A 10201-nucleotide genomic window follows, 5' to 3' on the forward strand; every position below is an offset into this window, starting at 1 on the left:
GTCGCGATGGAAAAGTGAGAAAAACTGAGGCACATGTGTTCATGCTGTTTCACACTTTACAGGAGTTTAAACAAAGTTTTTTGTACAATGTTAAGTGGTAGACCCCTTATTTTTGTGAAAGGGATACTTCAACGAAATTTGAAATATTCCCGTCGTGTTCAAAAATAGGTTGAATATAATCCACAATATCCATAAAAGACAATTGCACGTTTGTATTTTGAGCCTGGTGGCTGTATTTTTCGTTATAAACGGCCTACTCTGGCAAGTGCTCGGAGAAGTCGAGCGAAGACCGCGTGACATCTAACGCAATCGTGACGTAGTTCGTCTCGGGACGAGCAAAGCTAGGCAAGGCTGACGTCGAGAATGATGGCCTAGTCGTTCCAGCCACCGAAGCGGCTGCTTTTGTGCGAATTTTGAGTGACGGGTTAATCTTCTATAATCTTGTAGGGGGACAATAGCAACTTCTGCGACACACAAAAGGCATTCTCGGGAAGAGGGGAGTTCCTCCTTCCCCTCTTTTCTCTCTTCCTGGCCAGAGGCGAGACAACCTCCGTCACTAGCTGTCAAGGTTTCTAGACGAGCATCACAAACGAGGCGTTAGCGACATCCACCAGGTGCTCTTTGTTAATCGTTTAATTCGTTTTAAAATTCCTTTTCGAGACTTTTTTGACAAGATATTGGTATGCTCGATGTAATACTGCTCCTTTGAACACATACAGACCAAAAAATGATCGCCGAAATTTCGTTGTAGTATCCCTTTAAAACAGACATTGCCCTTATACTTGTTCTAATATGCAAAATATGTCTTTATTAAAGGGCAGTGCTTTTCTAGACAAACAATTAGGAGCCACCAATTTTAACGTATATTCAAACACCTTTCCAACACACTCCTTCCCTACAACCAAAGTAAATCAATGAAGTTTTGATCCGTAATCAAGATGGTCGACAAAAGAGGCCAACACCTTGCTCTCAACACTTCTAAAATTGCAAGTCGTTTCACGTTGGGTTTGCTCCTTTTTACGACTGTCCATTATTTGTACCGACTTATCTTCAAAGCTAAAATCGCTGCTCAGTGGTCATCATCGAACATGCTCATTTCATTGGGGTTGGGGGGGCCGCCGTTTCTGCTTGTGATTTCAGAAATCATATTGGTACTCGTCTACCGACTACGACAGCGGCAGCGATATGGAAGCTGTGGACGACACTTCGCCCGACGTCTTTGAGGCGCCTCCGCACAACGTTGAGACCACCATTTCGTTGTCGCACGTCACCAAGGTACGACCATCGTGTTCCGTCCTTGCTCGATATGTGTGTGGCATCGTCGTATATGGGGAGAACCACGGGTGTTTCTTAGCATAAAAGCAACGCAGTATCCGGCCTCTTTAGTCAGTCGTTCTTTTTCGGGAAACAGCTGTTGTTTGCGAAGTTTTGCGGCAGATCAAGCATGGGTTTCGTGTACGTCAAGGCCCGCCAAATTTGGCGGGGAACTTGTCTGCTACGTTTAGTGGGAAATTTTTATGCTAAATTTAGCCGGGAATCGCAGTATTGTGTGGTAGGAACGTCGCTCTGTATTGTGATGTCACGTTGGACGATGTCACAATTTTCCTGCTTAATCTAGCAGATGAATCTTTCCCCTAAATTAAGTGGGAAAGTTCTTCCACTAGAATTATCAGGACACCGTGACATCATGTCGCAGGATCATGTGATGTCACAGCGTCACGTGAACACCATCCGCTAAATTTAGCATGACGTAAATCTGCCAAGTTTAAACATGGCAGCATACCTGTCTGTGGCAGTGTGTATTGTCTCGGCCATTGTCATAGGCAGGACACAACGAGGAACCAAGTATTTTTTCTAACCTCCGTGCTTATTGCTGTTCCCACAGATGTTCCGTGGCACCAACAAGAAGGCAGTTGACAACCTTTCCCTCAAGATCTACGACGGGCAAATCACCGTCCTGCTTGGCCATAACGGCGCTGGGAAGACGACAACCATGAACATGATCACTGGTGAGCTCGGGACTTTGAACCTGTTTTGTATGATAGTGATCTGCTTCGACTGCTTACATGTGCTCTTTGGTAAACCTAATATTTACTCGTGAAGACAATTTAATGTTTACTCATAAACAAAGCTTACAGGAGGAGCCATGAAATGAGCCCTAGACTACCTCGAGGACGACGTCTAGGACGACCTCAAGGGCTAGTTTACCCAGTATCATGTCCACGAATAAACAAACGTTGACACAAAACTCCAGATAGCTACCGCCATCTATGAGCAACAGGGGCAACCAGACAACCGGCTTGCCTGTTGTCTGGTTTCTGCAGTTGCTCATAGATGGCGGCAACCTTTCCAGCCTTTCCACTCTTCACTCAAGAAGTTATCCTCAAAATCGTCCTAGAAGTTGTCCTTGAGGTCATCCTAGAAGTTGTCCTTGAGGTCATCCTAGAAGTTGTCCTTGAGGTTGTCCTGGACATCGTCCTCGAGGCTGTCCTAGAAGTAGTCCTTGAGGTTGTACGAGAGGTCGTCCTCTAGACGTCTCCTTCAGGTCGTCCTAGAAGTCATCTTTGAGGTCATCCTAGACTTCATCCTCTAGGCATCGTCCTAGATGTCGTAAAAATAACAGCTTCGCTGGTCCTCCATCTTCACGTGAAGTGGAAGGGCTCTAAAATTTTGTTAAATTATTTATTGTACTGTGGATTGTATTGGACTGTAGTAGTTGTGCATTGCACATGATTGCTTTGTTAAACATTATTCAATGAATTAGAGAGGCAACAGTTACCTGCCATTCATTAGGTAGTAAACATTAAAAAAAAATTTTTTTTCTATTAGCTCATACCATTTGCTTATTTCTGTTTTAGTAACACGTCTCTTCGTGATTGAAACTATGAGATATGGTTGCAGCCAAAGGTCGCCACACTTCTCTGTGGTACAGGGATTGCTTTAAACTTTATGACTTCCATGATGTGTCTCAGGCCTGTTTCCACCAACGGAGGGACGGGTTAAGATCAAGGGCTACAACATCCTGACTCAGACAAAGAAAGCCCGCGAAAACTTCGGCCTGTGTCCTCAGCACAATGTCCTCTTTGACGAGATGACAGTAGAAGAGCACCTCTACTTCTTTTACAGTGTGAGTAGAGCCTTGTTGATCTTGTAAACCAGGTGTGCAAACGCTTTTCTGTTCCCATGCAAATATTTCTTTTGTGTCCGTGTTCTACGGCATTCGCCTACTACATGGGTGGAACTTTCGGTTTCGCTGCTGTGTGCAGCCTTTTAAATCCTGTACCAAAATGAGCTGTTAGGCGAGTTGGTTGAACATAGTCAGAGCACGAATGGTGCAAAGGACGAGTACAAGCAGAAGAACCGAACGCTTCTCCTGTTCAGTTCTTCCACTTGTTTTCATCCTCCATATTATTTATGTTCTTTCCATATCCTACTTTTTATTTTTGTACCATCTATCAAGTGCCATTCTGTTGTGGTTTTCGACGCAGATGGCTTGCGCCAGTACCTTTGTGTATGGCATCTTTTACAGCCATTGTAGCGGGGCTAGGCAAAGGTACTCTGCACGCGACACTAGAAGCTGTAATGGTAATCTCCACTTTGTTCTTGGAAATCATTGTGGCAACGAGATAGCCAGTGGCTTTTATAAGTGTGATCGCTTCATGTACTTGAGACAATGATTTAAGCCTAGGACCATTGTGCAGGGATGCGAATATGGGCAGGAATTGGGGAACTTGGACGGCGAAGTAGTTTGAAAATGTAGTCTGTCGCAAACTTCCTTCTTCGGAAAGACTTGGTAGTCCTTGCTGTTAGTTTGTCACGAACACTGAGCCAGCTCAAGTGGTTTTTATGGTACCGTTTGAGAAACGGGGAGAAGCGTGACGTTACTCTAGCCACTAAATCCACCATATACAGTGACTCCAGCCTGCACAGGTTTGGACGGTGAAAAGCGAGAGCATTTCGACACATCTCGAGCGATGCACGGAGATTGGAACAAAAGTTTTGGAGTCAGGTTGCTGCAATGAGGAGTGTACCGTGTTGACTTGTGTACGCTTTGGCTCTCGAAACAGCTCAAGAGCAGTCCCGAAATTGCCTGGAAGGAGCACATTGACACAATCCTGTCAAATCTCGAGCTGTCCGACAAGCGACGGACGCTCGCCAAGGGCCTTTCTGGAGGCATGAAGCGGAAGCTCTCCCTGGCGAACTCCATGATCGGAGGTTCCAAGGTAACGCCACCCGCCTCCTTTTGGCGCAATATTTTCTACGCTGTGCTACAAAAGCGTTGCCGAAGTGGCCCGCTGTCCCTAGACGAGACGTATCGCGCGGCCTCGATTTTTTCTATACCCCAATGCGCGTTAGGAAGAACAGGAGAAGCTCTTCTCACAAAGCACTTCACTCTTTCCACTTTAGAAGAGCGAACGTTGGAGGAAAGGTGAGAGAAGAGGCGAGGGCTCAAACGTTCTCTCTGCCAAAGTTGAAAGAGTAGAGGGCTACAGCAGCGTATGTGGTCGTGTGACAAAATGTTTATTGATGTCAGGGATTGATTTTGGTGTTTTAAGCTGGCCTTTAGCCAAAGCGAAAGAAAAGTGTTTCTTTAATTTTTTTTATGAGGGTCGACGACATGTCATAGTTTTGTTCAGTGTGTCAATTTCACGCCTTCGAGAAAGCTGCAGTGTGAGATAAAAGTTTGCCTAGTTGTAGAAGAGGAAATACATCTAGGAGACTGATCTTTTTGAAGCAAACCGGGAGGTTCCACTATGGCGCCTGGAGCATGTCTCAGACAAAGAGGGTGTGGTGGTATTCAAGCAAGAAAAATGGTGCGCAAAACGTCTCAAATTCGTCACGTACAGATCCTCATTTTGGACGAGCCGACGGCAGGGATGGATCCGCAAGCTCGTCGTGCGGTCTGGACGCTTCTCCAGGAGCTCAGGCGGGAGAAAACGATCCTCTTGACGACGCACTACATGGAGGAGGCGGATGCGCTGGGGGACAGAATCGCGTTTGTGGCCGGAGGGAAGCTGCAGTGCTGCGGATCACCCATCTTCCTGAAAAAGAAATTCGGTATGTCTTTCTGCCTCTTCCTTCTCGATGTGAAGCTTAATTAAATCAATCAATTAATTAATTAATTATGTTAAAGAATTTCATTAATTAATCTTTTTAAGAAATTTTGTTATTGTAATGTGTTTGCAATGTTTCATTCTGAGTGTTTATCTTGTTTCAATCTCATAGCTTATTATTTGCTGTTATTTCCGTGCTTTCTTATAATATCTGTGCCCCCCTGTTTTAATGGCCACTGGGCGACGTTGGTACAAATAAATAAATAAATAGAACCAGTCTGGTTTGCAGTGAAAAAGCAGTTCGAGGTAGTAGGTAGGCCTGTGGCTTGAAAGCGATAATAATATTAATATTATAGCAATAATAATCATTTATATTTCGTTGCCCAAAAACAACCAGGATGGTATTTTTTGGTGCATCGACACTGGTACAGAAAAGTTTGGATTATCCACAAGTTTGCGAGTGGGGTCTTGTGCGAGCATTGCATTCTGGCGAGACAGGCTTTTGCACCCGTCCTCTTGATGGGGCTGCGCAGTAGCAGATGAGATTGAGTATAGGGACCTAGATGTTAGTTTCTCGAGCTTCTTATTTCTCTCGATCATCCCTATGCCTATTTTCCTTCTAGTATGTGTATTTTGAGTACCATACTTTGCAAGCTGCTTAACCTTTTTTTTCACTAATGTTGAGAGGAGGTTTCTTGGTGGGCAGGAGTGCCAAACATTCCTCACAACCAAATCGTCTGAGAGCTTTTCGACCTGGTTGGCTCACGTCCTAAATGTTTGCTGCGTTGAAGCCCATTACCTTTCCCACCTTTGTCTCATCGGATTATACATCTCACCATAGCGTGTCTCCTTTCTAAACCAACAGGCCTCTGACGATTTCGTAACCAATGGGTACTGAAGAGCTTGTTATTTTCGCTCGGATATTCATCTTCTAGCTGAGGGTCCCTTAAAGTTTCAAGCCTCGAGGAGCCCCCCTTTCCCTTCCCTTCCCTCAATGGTCAGCCAAGGAATCCTCCTCGCTCTAAGCATTGGTGCATTAAGGCAGTAAAGGAGCCCTCTGACCATGTAAACAGTCGTGTGTGCTAGGTAGTGCTTGGCTCAAACCTGTGCATCATTAGGTAACCCGGATCTGCTAAAATAAAGCTTAAACCATAAAAAAAAAAAAACGCTTTGTTTTTAGAGGCAGGGACAGCAGCAGAAATTTTGGGAATTAGGGAACCCATTAGAGCACTGTGCAGAATCCCTGTGCTCCCAGGAACCCAGTTCGTCAATCCTTTCTGTAGCTCTTCGGTGTTGTCCAGGACTGGCATCCTAAATATGGCATTTTGTCCTAGGAACGGGGTACCGCATGCGGATAGCCAAGGCACATCCCTGCGACCTTGAGGCCTTGACCCAACGGATCACGGGGACAGTCGTGTCCAGCCACATGACATCGGACATTGGGCACGAGGTTGTCTACAACCTCGGTTTCCCTCCGGCCTCGGATGTGATTCCCCTCCTGAGGTCCCTCGAACAAGACAAGGATTCGCTCGGCATTGCGAGTCTCGGGATCTCGGTCACCACGATGGAAGACGTCTTCATCAGGTGGGGCATGTCTTTTAAACCTGCTTCATCTCTCTGTCATTTGACTCTGGGCGTTGTGACTACTATATACTCTATTTCACTTTAACCCTTTGTTGACGAATGTTGCGGGCATTGTGACTATATATCGTATTTACTCGTATAATGAATGCACTCACATAATGAACACACCCCTGACAACGGGCATCAATATTTGGACTTCTTTTTTCCCTCGTGTAATGAACGCACCATCAATTTTCGGCTCCGTGAGTCTAAAACCGTGTCCAACCCAGCTAGCCACCGAGCCAATTTTCTTTTGCCGCCAAGCGGCCGGGCCGAGTTAAGCCAAGCTAAGCAGCTCTCATGATTGCTGCAAGTTCGTAGTTGCAGGAGTGATCAACTGTGAAACTGAGCGGCGCGCGCACCTAACAAAGCTAGGGTCAAGGAAACGCCCAGCCCCCGACAAGCGGTCACCGCTTGAATTCTGGTGTCGTTGACATCCCCACTTTTGCCTGAGATAACTTTGCAGCTAATCCCGTGGCAGTCTCCGAATTTCTTGATCCATCCTTTGAAGGGGTTGACGCCTTTGTGTTTGAACGAGTGTCCAAATGGACCTATCCTTCGCTTGTAGCGTCGAGCCACTCACTGCGACGTTCTTGGCTCGCACTTTGCGAAAGCACCTAAAAAAGGCTTTGTCGACGTCCTCATACATTGATGCACGAATCCTCTTTCTTGACAGCGATGCAGAACCTTGCTATAGCTGGTTCCGTACCTGCTCCATGCTCTCCAGACGGTGGAAACCGTTGTGTCAGCAATGTTGTACTTGGCTGTGACGGAAGCTTTTTAGAGCGCAGCTCTTAAAGGCCCATTTCCGGCTTGAGCGTCGTCGGTGTCGTTGTCGGCGTAACCGCGAGGTCACATGACCCCCCCCTCCAAGGTCACGTGACACCCCCAGGTCACGTGGTCACGTGAACTGTCGAGGTCGCGTGGTCTCGTGACCCCCCCTGAGGTCACGCGATATCCCCTGAGGTCACGCGACCCCCCCTGAGGTCACGCGACCCCCCTGAGGTCACGCGACCCCCCTGAGGTCACGCGACCCCCCCTGAGGTCACACGACCCCCCCTGAGGTCACACGACCCCCCCCTGAGGTCACACGATACCCCCTGAGGTCACACGATACCCCCTGAGGTCACACGATACCCCCTGAGGTCCCGCGACACCCCCCCCCCGAGGTCACGCGACCCCCGAGGTCACGTGACCCCCCCCCTGACGTCACACGACCCTCCCTGAGGTCACGTGACCTCAAGGCGTCACCTATCCCTCAGTACGCTTCCATCCTCCTCCTCAAGAGCTGCGCTCTAGTCCGGCGTTACAGGGAATTGTAAACGGCTTTCATTTTTTCACGCCTTTGACATCTTTGTCGATGCTCTGTTTAGTTTTGAGAAACGGGGATTGTTGTTTCTTGGCCATCTTGGGCTTGGGAGACGGGGACAGATCAGCGATGGACAGTCGATTTACGTATGATATGCTTGACGCATTCCAAACATCAGACATGAGAACAAGCCAGCAAGCTGCAAAAAGCGAAACTAGAAACTATTCAGCTATCTAACCTTTGTTTTGCGTGCTGTGTAAGAAAGGAGGTGTTTGCATGACTTCAACGAGGAGGTGAAATCGAATGGGTGAAATGCTTAAATGGCTCGTTGGAACTTTCGAAGTTGAGCGTGCACGTGTCATGCCTCGCTGTGTTGTATCTCGCTGCATTGTCATTCGTTTCTCGCCTCTCTCTTTGCTTCTCCTCACTTCTTCCGCTCAACGTCCTTGACATCCTTGCCCCCGCGAGTGCCACTTGTGTTATTATCTGGTATCGCAGAGAAAAGCGTGCTTGCTGCGCTGGTCAGTCGGCGGGCTGTCCCAGAAACCGCATTATAACCGGTATTTTCCTTTGCGGCCTGCATTTTAAGTGGTGTGTAATTACATGAAGTTGTTTGGGAGGCGGACCAGTGGTTCAAAAAAGCCAAGTTATATCCGGTCCTGCACTATAAGCAGTTACGTTATAAGTAGGGTTCGGAGTTTTCGGTTTAAACCGATAAAAACTGATAAAAGTACGCCGAATCCATTTTTGGAAATTCGGTTTTAACCGGAAAAGGTCAGTTTTTAAATTCGGCAGTTTCGATTTAAACCGAAAAAAACCGATAAAATTTCGTCGAATTCATTTTTTTAAATTCAGTTTTAACCGGAAAATGTCACTTTGACCGTCCAGTCATACCGCAGAGCCGTGGCGAGCGTGTTTTCAAACTCGCTGTGAGGAAGACTGACTAGATGCAAGCTCTGCATGTTGTATTGTGCTTCAAAACGTCGCACCGTGTCTCTTTCGGCGATTTTGGCTCAGGCAGCGCGTCATCTCCTCAGCCTGCCAGCGTCCAGTGCTAGCGTTGAGAGGGCGTTCTCGAAGCTCAGGGTCATATATTAACAGGAAAGAAATAGTGTGGATCAAGAAGGAGAACCTGGGGAAGTACATGTTTGTGCGTACTATAATGAGATCACGTATTCCTGATGTACAGAAGGTGAGGTTGCATGTTTTTGGGGCATAGGCTTCATATCTGACTTGTTTGTACTTCTGCGTTTTTTTCTTGTTTCTTCTACAGTTGCACACATTTGCCAAATGAAGTGTCCATTTCTTTTTCAACGTATCTGTTCCGTTATTCTTTGAGTGATCACAAATATCAGAGCTACGTACAAGGATCATCTGATCCGGTGTCCGTTGGTGTTTATTTTATATTCACCGAAAAAAGCCGATAAAATTTTGCGGGCATAAATATACGCCGAAAAAAACCGAAAATTGAATTTTAAAATAAACACCGAAAAAAGTACGCCGAATTTTGAAAAAATAGAAACCTAGTTATAAGTGGTCTATAGTGTAGTCTCTATATTAACATCAACGACTTATGTTTGCTCCTTTTCTCTTTCGAAGCATTTGTCACTCGATGGTAGGTAATCAAGTCATGAATCCTGACTTTTTGGAATGAAGGTTTCTTGCAATGTAATTGCTGTTGCTTGTTTGTTCAGGGTTGGAGAGCTGGCAGACATGAGTTTGGACAACAGTAGCACTGCGTCGTCGATGAACAATGGCGACATGATCAGTGGTACGTTTCAAGATATCGTACCTCCAACTCCATTGTCTAGGTGCTGTTTGCTTGTAGTACCACTCTTTGGCGTGTTGTACTGGAGAAGTCTTTTAAGGCATGTGTTTTTTGACAAACAGAAGAAAAAGAAGTGCTTGAAAGTACATGCTGAAAGTTTCTTGACCTTTTTAGAGCTGGTTGCATTCAGTGTTGATAAGAGAATCTCTGGAACCTTGATATAAGTGGAACTTTGTGCAATGTTTGTTTGGTTGTTTATGTCTTCAAAGTGGTCTTCTTGTCTTGTGATAACTGTATTTTCCGCTACTAAGTGGAATAGCTTTACCTGGTGCCTCGACATTTTCCTTAACGAGATTATGCTGAATGCATGCCCAAATATTGAAATGGTTTAGAAAGCTCCCGTTTCTAACTCTATGGCCACTTCAGGGTCGCATCAATAGCACAGCA

General features: G+C 46.2%; 1 protein-coding gene across 1 annotated transcript in view; it reads left to right on the forward strand.

Moving 5' to 3' along the window:
- Nucleotides 1-10201, forward strand: part of LOC8028106 (phospholipid-transporting ATPase ABCA3) — a 71767-nt gene that overhangs the window by 25381 nt on the left and 36185 nt on the right. Inside the window, 7 exon segments of the mRNA XM_040205420.3 lie at nucleotides 1141-1275; nucleotides 1886-2009; nucleotides 2973-3127; nucleotides 4068-4223; nucleotides 4848-5058; nucleotides 6389-6638; nucleotides 9681-9757. Of these exon segments, the coding sequence (XP_040061354.3) occupies nucleotides 1141-1275; nucleotides 1886-2009; nucleotides 2973-3127; nucleotides 4068-4223; nucleotides 4848-5058; nucleotides 6389-6638; nucleotides 9681-9757 (1108 nt within the window).

The sequence above is a fragment of the Ixodes scapularis genome, unplaced genomic scaffold, assembly GCF_016920785.2.
Source record: "Ixodes scapularis isolate PalLabHiFi unplaced genomic scaffold, ASM1692078v2 PGA_scaffold4__175_contigs__length_147842914, whole genome shotgun sequence".
NCBI classification, from domain to species: domain Eukaryota; kingdom Metazoa; phylum Arthropoda; class Arachnida; order Ixodida; family Ixodidae; genus Ixodes; species Ixodes scapularis.